Below are 19,578 nucleotides of genomic sequence, written 5' to 3'. Positions count from 1 at the left end.
ACATCCTTAGCATCTCCACCCCACCTGAGAGAAAGGAGTGACAGCGCCACCTCAACAATGCCCTGAGGCACTGTGCAGTCACCCGCAGGTGGCGGTGATACTTTGGGTGGAGCTGGTGGGAGCTGAACCACCGTTGAAGAGGCCAGAGATGGAGCAGGCACAGGTGAATCACCCAGTACCTCTGCAAAAAAAAAAAAACAGGGAAGACCCGGGTTGGAAACACAGGCAGACAAAAAAAAACAGGAACCAGGTAATGGATTTCATTTATTAGATTTTGTTTTTTTACCAAATGCAATATTACCTAGCCGGTTAAATATCCAAGCAGTAAAAACAGCACCATATGATGGAGTAACTCCATTAATGATCTCCAAAGTTAATGTCTCAATGTAGTGGAAAGCCCACCACGATACTCTTACACTCTGCAGGGGGAAAGAACAAGAAAAAAACATGCAGGGTAATTACCAGAGAAGCAGCATGTTAAAAAGCAATTCACAACACACACATAGAACAAGCCAGTCGGCAAGTCGTGTAAGGTAAATGAGTTTGTGACAGCAAGAGCCACCGTACTAATGGATGCACACGGAGTAGTAGTGTAACTCTAACGAAACACGAGTCCGACAAACCGCAGTGAGTGGAGCACTCAAGTTAAGGGGCTGGCCATGTCGCCAGCTGCAAACAGCCAGTGAGAATACTTCCACACAAGATATTACACTTACCAGTGACTTACCAAGTGAACTTCAGAAGCCTCACCTTGGATGTATCCTCAGCCTATTGATTTCGCACCAATAATCCCAAGCTCACAACAAAATCCGCCATTTTTTATATATATATTTTTATTGAAAACAAAACTCTGTCCCCGGACTTGAACCCTATTGAAAATCTGTTGTCTGAATTGAAGAGGGAAGTCCATAAGAGCAGATGAAGCATATCAAGGATCTGGAACGATTCTTTATGGAGGAAAGGTTTAAGATCTCTCCCAATGTGTTCTTCAATCTCGTAAAGAAAATTGACAAAAAGGCTCAGTGCCATTATCCTCGCAAGGGGAGGGTGCTAGAGTACTGACAAAATCTCTTTCTCCGAGCAATTTATCAAGGGTGACAATAAATTTGGACCTGACTATGTGATAACACCAAATCAGTGCATCATCATGTAAACTTCTGTTTTGCAGTCTTCCAATTCAGTGACTGAAGATGGTTAACACTCACTGACATGTAAACCCCAGTGTGGGGTGCAGCTGTCCCTGTACCCCACTGCTTCTGCTGGATGGGGTGGGAAGTGTTTATGGCTTATGGTGAGGGGCTGAGCTAAATGTCCAGGCCTGGTGGGATGGCGAGTTGTGGACGTGAAGGGTTCAGGATGGCTTGGGGAGCTGGTGGGGCAGCATTCTTTATTGTACTCACTCCCTCCCGCTCTCTCTCTCTTTCTCTAAATGGTTCAATAAAGAGCTTTCAGAAGTCTCTCTGGAGTGGTGATTGACAGGGGCATGGGAATTAAGACTAGAGGTCCATGACAGTGAGTGTATCAGCGTACCCCGGCAATGCTGCTGCTGCTACTACTATTACTTGGCTGCAGCGTCCCCCTCCGGCCTCATGCTGAAGGGCTCCAGGCGTTCGCTCTCCGGCAGCAGGTTGTTGAGCCTCTCCATCAGAGGGATGGTCTGGTTGATGCCCATCTGGATACACCGCAAGATCATGGACATCTCGTTCACCTTCTGGATCTGCTCAGCGTACTTGGCGTAGCGCTTCTGACGGTCCTGCATGATGCTGAACAAAGTCTCCACCGATATGTCCATCTGGGAGGAAGAGTGAGGAAAGAATATGCCTTTCTGGCTGTGGCACACAAGTGACAAACGTTGTGGTGATATGGCATGTATTTCAATAGCCTAAAGTGCCTTCCTCTCCTCCTTTCCTACATCTGTGAGTTCAGTGCAGATGAAGGAAACGAGACAAGGAGAGGAGGCCACTTTCGTCCATCAATAGGGATGCAGACAGTTAATTACGGCATTAGTTACCTCTTTGATCCCCTTGAACAGGGTGTTCTGGTCGAAGGCCACGGCCTCAGAACACTGGTGTAGGTGGTCCTGGTAGCGGATGCACAGCTGCAGCACCTGGGCATAGTCCAGCCGCTCCAGACACACACTGCTGGGGGATGTCTGGCCACTCAGCACACCTAGAGACATGGACAGACTGACCCTCAAAACACTGGACATTATCAGTCTTGCTTTAGACTTCATGGTCATAAAGGAATGTCTAGACCTATTCATACTTCTACACATTCTCACAATATGATTTTCCTGGACTATTATGTAGCGTATTCAAACTTGTGTCTACTTTCTTCTCCGAATCTCTGCAATACTGTAAAGGCAGAGAAGAGGTCTAGATCCAGGTTAGAGGCCGTTGAGCTTACCTTTCAACAATGGCTGAAAAGTTGGGATTTCCCAAAGCTTAATGACATCAGGGTCATTGTGGATGTTGCGCAATGACTGTGTCCCCTGGGCCACCACCACAATGTCATCCATTTTAGCCTTCTGCTTTGCTGGTGAGGGCACCACTGCAACAACAAAGCAATATTTATTTTTATTTTAAATGGCCAATTATAAGTAATACAAATCAAAAGTATTTGTCACATGCTCCGAATACAAGTACCGTGAAATGCTTACTTACGAGCCCTTTCCCAACCATGCTAAGTTAAAAATAATAATTTGCAAATAAAAAAAATGGGAATAGTAACACAATAAAATAACAATAACGGAGTTAGAAAGTTGGCTGTCAGAAGTTTTACAATGTAACAACTTTTAATCTACATAGTGTATTTCAAAAAACGACATGTCAGGGTGCGGTGAGATACACAATGGGCTGGACCATACTTATCGCAGTCATTCTGAAAAAAACAAACATTTTACTTCAAAAATTGAAATCAAATGATCCTCCATCATTGAGACAGCAGATTAATCAAATACATTATTATTTAAAATATTGAACAAATGTTGGCTACAGAGAGAAACAAAAGAGTGCAATTTGTGTTGCAAGCACTGGAGATATCCAAAAGATGAAAAAAGGGCAGAGATGTTATTGTGAGACAGACGGGATGGGTATGGATACGGTGTGAGCATGTGGGTCTAAGCAAGTGTGAGGTCATTAATGTTTGTTGAAATTTATTTACGTCTGAGTTGGTGTTTTTTGTATTTCTTTCTTTATGTTGAAGGTTGCGCATTAAGTCCCAGTCAACGTCATGTCTATTTAGTGGATCTGTTTGTGGAATGTTAAATTGTCTTTGTACACCGAGTGTACAAAACATTAGGAACACTTGCTCTTTCCTTGACAGACTGACCAGGTGAAAGCTATGATCCCTTATTGATTTCACCTGCTAAATCCACTTCAAATCAGTCTAGATGAAGGGGAGGAGACCGCTTAAAGAATCCTTTTTAAGCCATGAGACATTGATTGTGTGTGCCGTTCAGAGGGTGAACAGGCAAGATAAAAGATTTGTGCCTTTGAATGGGGTATGGTAGCAGGTGCTAGTTCCACTCAATAGTTTCCCGTGTGTATCAAGAATGGTCCACCACTCAAAGGACATCCAGCCAATTTGACACAACCGTAGGAAGCATTGGAGTCAACATGTGCCAGTGTCCCTGTGGAACGCTTGACACCTTGTAAAGTCCATGCCCAGATGAATTGAGGCTGTTCTGAGGGCAGAAAGTGGTGCAACTCAATATTAGGAAGGTGTTCCTAATGTTTTATACACTCAGTGTATATGTATATTTGTGTATTGTCTAAAATCCAAAATAAATGACAGAAAAAAAACATTTAAAAAACAAGGCTATATACAAGGAGTACCGGTACAGAGTCAACATGCAGGGGCATGAGGTAGTTGAGGTAGAATGTACATGTAGATAGGAATAAAAGTGACTAGGCAATAAGGATAGATAATAAAACAGAGTAGCAGAGTGTAAAATAGTGTATACAGTGTGAGTGTGTTTGTGTGGTGTCAATATGCATGTGAGGCTGGCTAGCCATGTGATTAACTAGAGGACCAAATGGCGCAGCGGTCTAAGGCACTGCGTTGCAGTGCTAATAAAGGCGTCACTACAGACCCGGGTTTGATCCCGGGCTGTATCACAACCGGCCATGATTGGCAGTACCAAAGGGCAACGCACAATTGGCCCAGAATCGTCTGGGGTAGGGGAGGGTTTGGCCAGGGTAGGCAGTCATTGTAAATAACAATTTGTTCATAACTGACTTGCCCAGTTAAATTTAAAAAAATGTACTGTTCAGCAGTCTCATGGCTTGGGGGTAGAAGCCGTTTGGTCCCAGACTTGGCGCTCCGGTCCAAACACACCAACACAGTTGTGACGAGGGTTCGACAATGCCCTCTTCCCCCTCAGGAGGCTGAAAATATTTGGCATGGGCCCTCAGATTTGGTACCACAGTACCACTTGCTGTACGGTAGCAGAGAGAACAGTCTATGACTTGGGTGACTGGAGTCTTTTGACCATTTTAAGGGCCTTCCTCTGACACTGCCTGGTATAGAGGTCCTGGATGCCAGGGAGCTCGGCTCCTGTGATGCATTGGGCCATATGCACTACCCTCTGTAGCGCCTTGCGGTCAGATGCTAAGCAGTTGCCATACCAAGTGGTGCTGCAGGCAGTCAAGATGCACTCCACTGAGGATCTGAGGTGACATGCCAAATCGGTTCAGCCTCCTGAAGGGGAAGAGGCATTGTCGTTCCTTCTTCTTGACTGTGTTGGTGTGTTTGGACCATGATAGGTCCTTAATGTGGACACAGAGAAACTTAAACCTCTCCACGACAGCCCCGTCGGTGTGAATTAAGGTGTGCTCGGTCCTTCGTTAACTGTAGCCCACGATCAGCTCCCTTGTCTCCTTTTGTAATTGTTGAAAGATTGCTAACTAGAGAGCTCCTAAACAATGACCTATGACTATGGGCCCTGGTCAAAAGTAATGGTCTATATAGCAAAATAGGGTCATTTGGGACACATCATAGGTCACCCTGCTAATATGAAACACTGTCGTTATGTAGTTTACATCCTGCAACCACAATTATTTTCAGCATCCTATGTGTAAAAGAGGGCAAGGAATAATGTAGGGTAGGAACTTTGCGAGTCACCTACTAGACCGACAATGCGTGTCCTCCCTTACCCGAGGTGATGTAGTCAGAGTGCTTGTGCTCAGAATCACCACTTTGCTCGGCCCCCATCGTGTTCCTATGGCTTCAATTCACCACCTCAGGAGACCTAAACCCAAACAGTTAAGTTATCAAGCTAACGTTAGCTGTACCACGCAAACAGACGGTTGAATGATAAACAAGCTCCGCTAGCTAACTTAGCTAGCACATCTCTTAGCTTAGTTATTTTTCTTGCTCTATTAGACCGCGTCTGTTCGATTGCTATGAGATCTTTACAGTCACGATTTAGCAAAACGATATTTAACTTAAGTAAATCATGCTAACAAACTTTAAAAGACAGCTAGCGTTTCCCAAGCGAGCTACTTCTATAAATAAACGTTCTCTTCTTCACTAGTAGTCTGCCAGCAGCACAAACAATGTTTCTTCTGTGGGTTTTATGGCGGACCCAAAAAGGTGTATTGCCGCCACCATCTGGACGGGTTGAAACCAAAACAAGGTAAAAAAAGAAAATCCATACGCGATAGGGACACTAAAATAATCAGACAAAATAAAAATCCCACTTTTCCCAAGTGTCCATATCTCCCTTCTCAAGAGGGTGATACGGCTTGTGACAATATTCCATGTAACTCCGTCGCGAAAAATCTTTCAGCCCAGGAACCGCTCCACCGATTCCACAATGATTTCTATCTTCCCGGACCTTCTCTCCACCTTGGCAGTGCCATTTATCACCATAGCTATAATAGGACACCAAGTCCACCTTCCTAACCTTGAAAATGTCAGGATCCTGCTGGTGAAAAGCAACCCCTGCAGCCTGCAGTAAAGGCCTATCCACCACCATTGCCTCTTCTTCAAGTGCACCATTCAAACTCTCATCCCTTTTAACAGTTGCTGCATATGATATGCTCTGGATAGCCCTGACTTTGTCCACCTCATTCTCTTTCATCCATGTTGGGGAATCAAAACACGTAGCTTCATGGTTCCCACCACAATTGCAAAATGTCACATTTTCCCCACTTTTAAAACACATTACATGATATTTTCCACAACTTGGACATCTCCTTTCTACAAACACTTGAAACATGACCAACAACTTTACAATGATCACACTGCATTGGTCTTGGGATAAATGCTCTGACTGTAGTTTATATACCCCAACTGCACTTGAGTAGAGACTCCATATCAAAAAACACCTGAACAGATACTCTTCACGTTTTCACCATTCACCACACGATTCATTCGACGTGCATCAATCGCTCCAGAAATATTTTTAATCTCTTCACAATCAACTTCCGACGAGACACCAGATGTAACCCCTTGAGGGGTGCCCTGTTCCAAGGAGACGCAAACGAGTCACAACGCACGTTCCTTCTGTTCCGCAGAAGCAGAAAACAATCCAAACATGCCAGCCTGTCGACAGTCTTCACTTTATCCAGCACGCTCTCCTTCTTTGGTTGGGTTTATCGGCGGTTGGCATCCAACGTTTTGGTGTATTACCGCCACCTACGGTACTGGCGTGCGGGCCAGAGACGGAGAAACGAAATCCTACCTGCCAACCCCGTTGCTCTTGTCACGAACCAGCTCAAAGCCCGTAACAAATGGAGACAACATGGAGATAAGGAGTAACAAAATATATATTTATTAACTAAAGCAACTAAGGAAATATACAATGGTGTGTAATCAGTAATCAGTAGTGTAAGTGAGTGTTTTGCATGCATGAATGTGATAATGCAGGGTGATGAAAGGTGCCAAAGCAAACAAACAAAAGGCCACCAAGAACCACAACACAATCTACAAAAGGTGTCTGCATGGAGAGAGTCTCCCCCATGAATGTGGAAGAGGTCCATTTATCCTGGGAGACACCTGGTCCAGGTGTTTCCCATGAAGCTGACGACCCTCTCAACTCCGCCCACCGGCATCCTAATAAGGAAACAAGAACAAAGACAGAATACGGCAGACAGAGTGGGAGGGTCGACACATCCCCCCCCATAAAACCGGGGACCAACAACGACCCAGCCTCTGCGTCCCAAATTGACACAGCCTCTGCGTCCCAAATTGACACAGCCTCTGCGTCCCAAATTGACACAGCCTCTGCGTCCCAAATTGACACAGCCTCTGCGTCCCAAATTGACACAGCCTCTGCGTCCCAAATTGATGAGGGTTTACATATTCATACTTACAATCTGCACCAGCCAACCTCCTCCCCAGACCTCAGCGACCTTCGCACAGGAAGCAACATTTAAGAGGAAATAAGAAACAAGACCAGGAGGGAGCAGACAGGACAGAGAGAGCATGACAATACGAAACAAGGGTCAGTCACGTAAACATTTAGGAACAGGGCGCACGAGAGAGCGCATCAGCAATCACGTTTTCAGTCCCCCGGATGTGCCTCACATCTAGATGGAATGATTGTAAAAATAAACACCATCGCATTATCCTCTGGTTTGGACACATCATGGACCTCAAAAAAGTGAGGGGGTTATGGTCGGTGTAGACCACAATGGGTACTACCCCCGACATACACTTCGAAGTGTTGTAGCGCCCAAATGAGTGCTAGCGCTTCCTTTTCAATAACCGAGTAGTTCAACTGATAATCGTTAAACTTTTTGGAAAAGAAACAGGCCTCTCAATCCCAGACACATCTGCTTGCAGCAAAACTGCACCTGCCCCCACATGACTAGCATCCACCTGCAAGGTAAATGGCAAATCCACGAGAGGAGCAGCCAGCACCGGAGTTGAGGTCAGCAACCTCTTTGAATCTTCAAAAGCGTGTTGACAACGAGTAGACCAAACGTAAACAGCCTTAGCTTTCAGCATATCTGTCAAGGGAGCGACCACAGTAGAGAAGTTATTACAAAAACTACGGTAATAACCAATCATGCCCAAGAAACGCATCAGCTCCTTTTTAGTAGTTGGTGGTGGAAAAGAATCAATAGCTACCACTTTAGCCCGAACAGGACGCTCTTCCCCCTGCCCAACTACTTTTCCAAGGTATGTAACGGTCGCCTGAGCAAACTCACATTTAGCCAGATTGATTGTGAGGCGACCCGCAGCCAGACGTTCGAACAAGGCTTGAATACGGGACAGATGTTCTACCCAAGTGTCTGCATATATTACTACATCGTCCAAATAAACAGCGCACCCGGTCAGACCGGCGACAACCCTGTTCATAAGTCGCTGAAAAGTGGCAGGTGCATTGCGCAGACCAAAACTCATAACCGAATACGAGTACAGACCAAAGGGTGTAATAAAGGCAGAGATTTCACGTGCCCTACTTGTCAGTGGCACCTGCCAATAGCCTTTTAACAGGTCAAATTTGCTCACAAACTTAGCTGCACCGACTTGATCAACAGTCCTCCATCCGAGGAAGAGGAAATGAATCTGGCTTTGTGACACTGTTTACCTTACGGTAGTCCCTACAAAAACGGTTTGTTCCATCCGGTTTACTGACCAAGATACAGGGAGAAGCCCAACTGGAGAAAGAAGGCTCTGCTATCTTACTCTCCAGCATGTACTTGACCTCAGCATCCAGACAACGTAGTTTCTCTGAAGAAACTCTATAAAACCGCTGACGAATGGGGTCAGCACCTCCAATGTCAATATCATGTTCTATTAAGTTTGTACGTGTAGGTGTATCATGTAATGTAATGTAAATGTATCAGAAAACAAACCCGGAAATCTCTGAATAAGACCAACCATCTCTTTCCGCCCATCAACAGGTAGGTGAGTGAGAAGACTGTCTAAAATATCCAGTGTTTCTGAATTTTTCAATCTACCCTGCAATATGCAATCGTCAGGACCAGGAACATCTTCCTCCTCATGCACAGATCTAGCACGACAAGAACCCAAGGAAACAACAGTATCAGCCAAAAGAACAGGTTTTACCGTCCTCTGTAGAATCCCACTGTTCAGTCTCAGAGGAACGTGCACAATAGGGTTTTAACAGATTTACATGGCACAGCTGGTGTGCTTTCCTCCGTTCTGGAGTGGCAACTAGATAATTTTGCTCAGTGTACTGGCGCACCACTGTATATGGACCTTGAAACTTGGCTTGAAAAGGAGAACCAACAATTGGCAGCAGAGCAAGAACCTGGTCACCTGGACTAAAGTGACGAGGCTCAGTTCGGCGATCAAATATGCCCTTCATCCTCTCCTGTGAAGATGATAACTTCTCTTTAGCCATTTCACCAGCGGCGTACAGCCATCGCCGGAAATCACACACATACGATAATAGGGACTGAGGAGGCTCGGGAGACTTCCAGTCATCCTGGAGAACAGATAAAAGTCCACGCACCCTATGTCCAAACACAAGGTCATTTGGACTGAAACCTATGCTCTCCTGTGAAACTTCCCTAGCGGCTAACAGTAACCAAGGCAACCCCTCCTCCCAATCCTTATCCATCTCAGTACAATAAGCTCTCAACAAAGACTTAAGTGTTTGATGGAAACGTTCCAGTGCTCCTTGACTTTGCGCGTGATAGGCGCTAGACAAATTGTGTTTAATATGGAGCTGTTGAAGAACCTGACCAAACAGATTAGAGGTAAAATTAGATCCTTGATCACTCTGAATGACCTTCGTTTCTCTCATTGTTTGGAATCCCTGAGTCAAAGCTTTTAACACCGATTTAGTCGTGATAGATCGGAGAGGATAGGCAGCAGGAAACCTAGTGGTCTGACACATCACAGTGAACAGGTAACTGCTACCCTTTTTAGAACGAGGCAGAGGACCCACACAGTCAATAACCAGATACTCAAAAGGTTGGCTGAGTACAGGAATAGGAAACAACGGTACTGGTTTAATAGCTTGATTAGGCTTACCAGTTAATTGACAGGTGTGACAAGTTTTGATAAAATCAGAAACATCCCTCTTTAATCTAGGCCAAAAGAAATGTCTTAATATGCGATTGTAGGTTTTCCTCACCCCCATATGTCCAGCAACGTCGCTGTGAGAAGTTTCCAACACCAACTCACGAAGCTTAACTGGTACAACAACCTGACTAATTGCCTCCCCCAGAAAAACACTATCATGAGACACCCACTTTCTCATCAGGACATCCTCTTGGAGAAAATAGCCATGGGCGACATCTCCCAACTGTTCTATAGGCACAATTTGATCACGCAACTCTTCCAACGTGGGGTCATCCCGTTGCGCATTGATTAGATCTGAGCGGGTTACAGACAACGGGATAACAGGGAAAACAGTGACATACTTTGTATTATTATCATTAGTCGGCGCAGTGACCAGTTCGCCACGGCTCATAGAACGTGTCACTGCACACGCAGAGAACACCTCTGGGAAACTCTGTACACTCTCATCAGGAATCCCAACAAATGACGGCTTAGTGGAAACCACTAGAGATGGAAACACGACAGGCCATACACGCTCACCAGCCAAGTTATTCCCAAGGATAACATCGATACCCTCAATAGGCAACGAAGGACACACACCCACAACAACTTCACCCTTCACCAGCCCACAATCCAACATCAGTTTATGCAATGGAACTGACAGAGTGTTCAAACCTATTCCCCTAATTAGAACACTATTCCCCGAATCAGTCTCAGCAGAAAAGGGTAACACAGACTCCAACACAAATGATTCAGAGGCACCTGTGTCTCTCAGGATCTTCACTGGCACTAGGTCTTTACTTCCTAACATAGACACAAAACCTTCCGTAATGAAAGGTAAATAGTCTGGATCAATATGGACTTTCACATTCTCCTGGGCCTGAGGAAATGAGTCATGAATGAACTGATGTGGAACAGGTGCAGCTAACGCAGTAGGCTTAGATTTAGCGTAAGCACCCTTTGACCTGAGAAGTGGACATTCGTTTTTCCAATGACCTGAACCTTGACAGTAGTGACACTCCTGCCCAAAGTCAGCTTTACCATGGGAGTCAGGTTCAACCCTAGTTGAATAGAACTCTGCCCGAGAACCAAAGTATCTCGGTGAGCGAAGCCCAAATCTATCCGAACTCCCCCACGCTTTCCGAATACCGGGCTCTGCAAAGACACTTTTGTGAGTCAACACATACTCGTCCGCCAAAACCGCAGCTTCAGCAACATTCTTTACTTTCTGTTCATTAATATACGTGGCAATACGATCAGGAATTGTGTCCTTAAATTGCTCTAACATAATCAGATCACACAGCCCTTGGAAAGTCACAACTGCAGAGGCGGAACACCAGCGATTATACTGTAAAGATAACTGTCGCGCAAACTCAACATGAGTCTGGTTATCATCCCTTTTTAAAGTTCTAAATCGTTGGCGGTAAGCCTCAGGGACCAATTCATAAATCTGTAACACAGCTGTTTTAACTTTATCATAACTGGCACTGTCGTGTACACTAAGAGCTGAATATGCTTCCTGCGCTTTACCAGTCAGCACACACTGCAACATTAAAGTGCGGTCAGAATCAGGCCAACTCCTAGCGTCAGCAACCCGCTCAAACAACGAAAAGAATGTCTCGGGGTCCCTTTCATTAAACCGAGGCAATAACCGTAAATTCCCAACAATATCAAATGTCTCTGGGGCACGAACAAAAGCGGAACTACCCCTAGGTAAATCTGGGTCACCTTCCCAAAACAAACTCTCCCCTGAGATCTTTCCTTCCCTAACCAACTCTATACGTTCTTGTTGCAACTTGATTTTAGCACGCTCCATATCTTGTTTAAATGCCAATTCCTTTTCATATTTTACACGATCATGCTCTAGCTTCTCACGATCATGCTCTAGCTTCTCACGATCATGCTCCAGCTGTAACAAAAGCAGTCATTTCTGCTGTTCATAAAGAAGGCTACTAGGACTAACCGATGGAATGGCCATTGTAACGTTATGGGGAGACGACAAATCCTCAGCAGAGGCTGGCCCGGTGGTAACTTCAAGAATACCACTCTCCATCAGATTGGCCTTCAATATCAACCTAATAGAATTCTTTAGACGTTTATCACTAATCTCAACCTTGTAGTGTTCCGCGACCTTTAACAGCGGTTCTTTCGTACCTAAATCTAACAATTCCTCTGATGGAGAGCGAATTAACTTATCTACATAAGACGCCATAATCACACAAAAACAAATAATTCTCGCTCTTCCCTTCTGCTGAGCACACCAGACCACAACCCGAGAATTGACAATCACCCTGAGCACCACAGAAGAGAGATGAGATACGGAGCTTCCCCAAAACCTACAATAACTCAACCCTAGTCTTCGTGCAGATTTGCGGTGGGAATTTACGCACTGTAGCCCGCTGGCAAGGAAATAGAACTCCCCAGTATACTGGCAAATTCCACCAAGCCACAGATGTGCCCCCGAGACAACTGCTCAGTCCACAGACACCACACAAAAATTAACCATGCCCAACATATTCCAAAAAAATGAAACACGTCGCTAAACCTATCAGGGGAAAAAGGCTATAGCTCCGGGTAGCAAGTTCCACTACCCTACCCAAATCTCCCACCGAGGTACACAGCAGATTACTCACCTCAGACTGACGTCCCAACAGAAAGTAGAACAAGAGTTCAGGCTAGGCAGGGCCTGGAAACTAACCATTATACTCTCTCCAACACAGCACACAAACCAAACAACAAAGGCAACCAATACTAGGCCTATCAAACTCAAACAAAATATGCAAACCAAACACGTACCTTCACGGTCTCCCAAACCAAATAGTTCAAATATCCCGGATGAGCCCCCACTTGTCACGAACCGGCTCAAAGCCCGTAACAAAGGGAGACAACGTGGAGATAAGGAGTAACAAAATATATGTTTATTAACTAAAGCAACTAAGGAAATATACAATGGTGCGTGTAATCAGTAGTGTAAGTGAGTGTTTTGCATGCATGAATGTGATAATGCAGGGTGATGAAAGGTGCCAAAGCAAACAAACAAAAGGCCACCAAGAACCACAACACAATCTACAAAAGGTGTCTGCATGGAGAGAGTCTCCCCCATGAATGTGGAAGAGGTCCATTTATCCTGGGAGACACCTGGCCCAGGTGTTTCCCATGAAGCTGACGACCCTCTCAACTCCGCCCACCGGCATCCTAATAAGGAAACAAGAACAAAGACAGAATACGGCAGACAGAGTGGGAGGGTCGTCACACTCTTTAAAAAGATAACAAAATATATGAAACTATATCTAATGACGTTCTCCTCAATATACTTTTAAAACCAATTTCCTGTTTATCCTTCTCCCTCATACTATATCTCAGTCTCTCTCTTTCCCTCTGATACTGCTTACACTGTAGCAATGCTCCATGGTCTGTTTCCTGGCAATAATCACACTTTCCTGTTGGATGCTTTCTGATCACATTTAAGGTCTTATTCAACTGGCTGTGTCCCACCCTTAATTTTGTAAAAAATACCCTCCTCTCTTCTGTCCCTTCCTTACCGTCCTCCCCAACCCGACTTTCCTCTGGACTTTAAATAAATGCCTGCCCTTAGTACCTCTACTCCACTGCTCCTGCCATCTCTGTCCATATCAGGCTTTTCACCTCTGCCTTGCTTATTGAAACTATATACTATATAACAATATCAACATCGCCACTACTAAGTGGTTGTTTAGCCAGTACATCAACTGCCTCGTTCCCCTCCACCAGCACTCTCTCCACCAGTTTGGATATCTCAAATGTTTTTTTCAAGATTGGTAATCTGCTCAACTGCTGCTCACTAACAAACCGTACTCCTATTAGATACGGAGGGGCATTCTCTTCACTGTACACTACTTTGCGCCATTTTCCATTATTTTGGACAATACTCAAATTCTCCTTGATTCTACCGCCATTTAGATTCAGAATCCTCTTCATCGTCCGCCTCCCATCTTTTTCCTTTCACCGGGAAACACAACTCAACTGGTATGTTGAGAATATTGGGCTGTAAGAGAGAACTTTTCTACCTGTCTAAACTAAACTGGGGTTGAATGTACTCAGTAGGTTCTCTACTAACAAATGTGTGTATTTTTGGAGGGGGAGTGTGTCGTACATACCCAGCACCGCTTTGTTCTCCACCATCTCCATAGTCCCCAATGCAATACACTGTAATAGACTGTACATGGGACACATTTTGGCTTGCAGACAGAAAACGTTACAACCTTTCTCAGCTAAAGTAGGATGGGAAACACTCAGGATGGTCTCCCGAGTGGCGCAGCGGTCTAAGGCACTGCATCTCAGTGCTAGAGGCATCACTACAGACCCCGGTTTGATTCCAGGCTGTATCACAACCGGCCGTGATTGGGAGTCCCATAGGGCGGTGCACAATTTGCGCCAGCGTCATCCGGGTTAGGGTTTGGCCAGGGTAGGCCGTCATTGTAAATAAGAATTTGTTCTTAACTGACTTGCCTAGTTAACAAAGGTGACATTTTTAAAACAAATATATGTGTAGTTTTGGAGGGGGACTGTGGCTCACATATCCAGCAACAAAGCTTTAAATGGCTGGGTACTATCCATGGTCCTGAAATAAATACACAGTCATAAAAAAAGAAACACAAAAGCTAACCTTTAAAAAAAAATCTAAAACAAAATCAAAATTGAAATGTAATGAAAATTAACCAGCCTATTTGGACACAGTATAATCACACTTTCTGAACAGCCACAGAGAAAATTATTCACAAGTTGTAGGCCGATATATGCTTCTTATCTATCAAGGTTTGCAGTATACAGTAAAGGCATAGGCCTTGTTACCTAGTTTGAAAGAATAATAACAGAGACAAGATTATTTACAAGCTATATTGATGATCAAGGTCAGCCAAGACATTTTTGTAGAGTTAGAAATGGCTTACAACAGGCAACAAAGCTACTAGGCTAACAGTACACAGCGTAATCAAGCTTTCAGAACAATAATGGAGAACATTATTTACAAGTTATAGGCCTCTATGTGTTGCTTTTCTATCAAGGTTAGCAGTATACTGTAAAGTCATATTAACCAAGTTTTCAAAACCAATAACAGAGACAAGATAATAAACACTTCTCTGTATTATCTACCATGGTCAGCAAAGGCATTTTCTGTAGAGTTTCAAATGTATTACATAGAAAAATACTATCTGATCACTCATATAAAACCTACTCTCGCATGCCATTGTGACAAAGCGTATTCACATTGCCCTCCAATAAGACTGCTTTAATGAATAAGCACACAAACTTACCTCAACTACTACCATCTGACTGTTTTCTAAAATGAGGGCACCAATGAGAAAATTCATAGTTTAGTGTCACATACACCACAAATCCATGAATTGCCAGATTCTGTCATGCCAGGTATTTCTTAAGTGGAAGTAGTGTATCCTTTTAATTCTCTTTCATACAGACTTAAGGAATCCATAATTGTTCGATTTCATCGAGAACTGTCCAATGTGACTTTAAGTTCACAGGAACTGTCACATGCTCAAAACACCATTAATTGTGCACCCGTTCCAGGCACATTTGGCATGACCTCTTTGTTTTGTCACAGCAGACTCTGTAATTCCTGACTCGCAAAAGACGTTAACACAAATTGTTCATTCAGATGCGACTTCAAAAGAGCATTATACCCGTCAATTATTCGGTCACTGAACCACTTGTCGTCATTGCTTAATATGTTATAATCATCTTAAGTAAGTGAAGATGGAAGAGTTTTGGTTGTCTTTAGAATTTGAAGTTTAGACCCAGATGAGTCATTCTTTGTGCATTTGTCAGAGCACAGGTGGCTTTTGTCTTTCTGAAGAAAATGTAGTACCTTTTCACAGTATTTATTTTCGTATGATACCATATAGAACACAACTTGATTCAATAATTATTGGACCTTCTCTAAGGTGAAGCCCACACTTGATTTTGATACTTGAGTGCAGTCGATATAAACAGAGCTATGTCGTGTGTACAATTTGACAAATAGGTAATTGTTTGAAAATTAAAAAATACTAGATAATTCTTAGAGGTGTATGTAATACTGTATATGTAGGATAGTTTCAAGCTCTTGGGTAAACAGCTGTCTACCTTTACAAGTAATGTCTCTGGAGCATGAAAGACATTAAAGCTTGACATCTGAAAGTTGTTAGCATTATTACATGTTTTACTAATCTTGTTTTCTTGAGATGCGTGCAGTGAAAATAATTATTTAATGGCTCTTTCTGAAATATCACTTGGTTCAAATATTATTTTTTTACCCTGGCTATACATGGCTTTTTGCTTTGGCTGCTATTTTGACAGCATGAACTACAGATGCTGTCTGTAATCCATTGCTTCTGGTTGGGGTATGTACGTACAGTCACTGTGGGGACGACGTCATCAATGCACTTATTGATGAAGCCAGTGATTGATGTGGTGAAAATCCCAGAACTTATTCCAGTCTGTGCTAGCAAAACAGTCCTGTAGCTTAGCATCTGCGTCATGACCACTTCCTTATTGAGCGAGTCACTGGTACTCCCTGCTTTAGTTTTTGCTTGTAAGCAGGAATCAGAATTATGGTCAGATTTGCCAAAAGGGAGAAGGAGAGTTTTGTACGAGTCTCTGTGTGTGGAGTAAAAGTGGTCTAGTGTTTTTTTTCTTCACATTTAACATGCTGGTAGAAATGAGGTAAAATTGATTTAAGTTTCCCTGCATTAAGGTCCCTGAATGAGCATTTTCTTCTTGGCTTACGGCCTTATACAGGTCGTTGAGTGCCGTCTTAGTGCCAGCATCGGTTTGTGGTGGTTAATAGATAGTTACGAAAAATATAGAGAAACTCTCACCCTCAGGCGAGCAAAAAAAACAGCTGTTATTTACAAATAGACCCAGACCGCCACCCCTTGTCCTACCGGAGGCAGCTGTTCTATCTTGTCGATGGACCGAAAACCCAGCCAGCTGTATCTTATCCATGTTGTTGTTCAGCCACGACTCGGTGAAACACAAGATATTACCGTTTTTAATGTCCCGTTGGTAGGATAGTCTTGATGGGAGCTCATCAATTTTGTTTTTGATGTATTATAATAATTGATTATGCTTATGTTGTATTAATAGAGGGGGAAGGGCTATAAGATTCCTCCCCCACTACATTTATAGGATCCTGGACTAATATATATATATATATATATATATATATATATTTGCGAACAAAGCACAATCGTTGCACAAATGTACCTGCATATTTAGTTAAAATAAATTAATGTTAGCAGGCAATATTAAACTAGGAAAATTAAATCACTTCTCTTGCATTCATTGCACGCAGTCAGAGTGCAACAGTCTGGGCCGCCTGGCTCGTTGCGATCTAATTTTCCATAATTTTCCATAATTATGACATAACATTAAAGGTTGTGTAATGTAACAGCAATATTTAGACTTATGGGCATTAGATAAAATACGTAACGGTTCCGTATTTCACTGAAAGAATAAACGTTTTGTTTTCGAAATTATAGTTTCCAGGTTATAGTTTCCAGGTTTGACCATATTAATAACAATATAAACCGTATTTCTGTGTGTTATTATATTATAATTAAGTCTATGATTTCATAGAGCAGTCTGACTGAGCGGTGGTAGGCAGCAGCAGGCTCGTGAGCATTCATTCAAACAGCACATTACTGCGTTTGCCAGCAGCTCTTCGCAATGCTTCAGGCATTGTGCTGTTTATGACTTCAAGCCTATCAACTCCCGAGATTAGGCTGGCAATACTAAAGTACCTATTAGAACTTCCAATAGTCAAAGGTGTATGAAATACAAATGGTATAGAGAGAAATAGTCCTATAATAACTACAACCTAAAACTTCTTACCTGGGAATATTGAAGACTCATGTTAAAAGGAACCACCAGCTTTCATATGTTCTCATTTTCTGAGCAAGGAACTTAAATGTTTGCTTTTTTACATGGCACATATTGCACTTTTACTTTCTTCTCCAACACTTTGTTTTTGCATTATTTAAACCAAATTGAACATGTTTCATAATTTATTTGAGACTAAATATATTTTATTGATGTATTATATTAAGTTAAAATAAAAGTGTTCATTGTTCATTCAATATTGCTGTAATTATCATTATTACAAATATTTATATAAAAATCAGCTGATTAATTGGTATCAGCTTTTTTTGGTCCTCCAATAATAATATCGGTATCGGCGTTGAAAAATCATAATCGGTCGACTTCTAAAAGACACAGAACCCTGCAGGGGAGTGAAAGAGATACGAAACTAGTCAGACATACCACTATAAGGCAACTTGGGGAGTGGAAAATTACTGTTGAGTCCTTAGAAAACACTGGAACCATCGTCTCTGCTGCAAGTTTGTATAACTGTAAATGCATGTGATTTGTCTCATGAGTAGAAGGTGTTGACATAGGCAGTTACATCACTAGGGGTTGACTGCAAGCATATTAAAGCAACTTGGACCCTTTCCTATTTTGCAGAACTTACTCGGAAACATGCATATGCTATGTTCTCATTGTCAACTTCTGTCTGCAATTGCATTAATAAAGGTTTTTGATTGATTTACTTAAAGATATTGTCTGATTGCTGATTTGACCAATAAGCAAATTATTGACAAGGAACAAGGAACCTACCCCAACATGGTTGGTTAATAGGATTGATGGTAGAGGGGGATTACTCACTCGCCGTCGGATCCTTACAAGGCACCCGAACTCTGTCCCCGATATCTCCATCTCTTCTTCATGTGAATGATGGGGATTTGGGCCTTGCGTCCGACTCGTTTTATAAAAAATCTTTGTCCAGTATGAGGTGAGTAATCGCTGTCCTGATATCCAGAAGCTCCTTTCAGTCATAAGAGACTGTGGCAGAAACATTACATACAAAGTAAGTTACAAATAACTTTAAAAAACACACACAATGGCACAATTGGTTAGGAGCCAGTAAAACAGCACCCATCTCTTCCGGTGCCATCATCAGGACTCATCATGGATATAACCCATTTTAGCATGAACATTGCCATTGAGGGCTTCCACCATTTTAAAGTCGTCAACTGGGTGGGGATTCCTATAAGTTGGGAACAAGCAGTCAATGAAGAAGAAAATGGATTACTTTCAATGGCGCCGCCCATGCTGTCACAGGTGCGATAATGGCAAAGATTTGTCCCCTATACATCTCTTTCACAGGAGGTTGGTGGCACCTTAAGGGAGGACAGGTGACAGGTTTGTGGTAATAGCTGGAGAGGAATTTGTGTAATGGTATCAAATAATGGCTGGAACGGAGCAAATGGAATGGAACGCATGTGTTCAATGCCATTCCATTTACTCCGTTCCAGCCATTATAATGAACCATCCTCCCCTCAGCGCCTCCACTGATCTCTATGCCCGTTGTACACACGCATATCTGCCCTTTTATTGTCTAGAAAGGTCCCACCTGATCTTGTTTCCTCCCGCCTGCTTTCTATATTGAAGAACATGTATTTCCATTGTTAGAGCGGTCACTCGAATTTCTTGTCAACATAGTCTTTGAGAGAACGCAGGCCGATAGGACGTAAAACGGAAGCGCGTCACTGCTGAGCT

The 19,578-nt window shown here is 43.1% G+C and overlaps 1 protein-coding gene across 4 annotated transcripts; it reads right to left on the bottom strand.

The window, feature by feature from the left end:
* Window positions 1-808: 808 nt before the first annotated feature.
* LOC118400955 (BLOC-1-related complex subunit 5-like) lies at window positions 809-19,576 on the bottom strand. Of its 4 annotated transcripts, none has more exons than XM_035798007.2 (6): window positions 19,433-19,576; window positions 18,685-18,861; window positions 5,157-5,251; window positions 2,407-2,550; window positions 2,012-2,169; window positions 809-1,792 (listed from the first exon to the last, which is right to left on the bottom strand). In XM_035798007.2, exons 3-6 carry the CDS (start codon window positions 5,212-5,214, stop codon window positions 1,559-1,561), a joined length of 594 nt encoding a protein of 197 aa, XP_035653900.1. In that variant the 5' UTR covers window positions 5,215-5,251; window positions 18,685-18,861; window positions 19,433-19,576; the 3' UTR covers window positions 809-1,558. The 4 variants fall into 4 exon arrangements, with proteins under 4 accessions (XP_035653900.1, XP_052330678.1, XP_035653901.1 ...); XM_052474718.1 differs by having other exon boundaries at window positions 19,112-19,558; XM_035798008.2 differs by lacking the exons at window positions 18,685-18,861; window positions 19,433-19,576 and adding an exon at window positions 12,784-13,036.
* Between the last annotated feature and the right edge of the window lie 2 nt (window positions 19,577-19,578).

Source organism: Oncorhynchus keta, chromosome 22, assembly GCF_023373465.1.
Source record: "Oncorhynchus keta strain PuntledgeMale-10-30-2019 chromosome 22, Oket_V2, whole genome shotgun sequence".
NCBI lineage: Eukaryota > Metazoa > Chordata > Actinopteri > Salmoniformes > Salmonidae > Oncorhynchus > Oncorhynchus keta.
The sequence above is the reverse complement of the archived record's forward strand: the minus strand, read 5'-3'. Positions and strand labels throughout refer to the sequence as shown.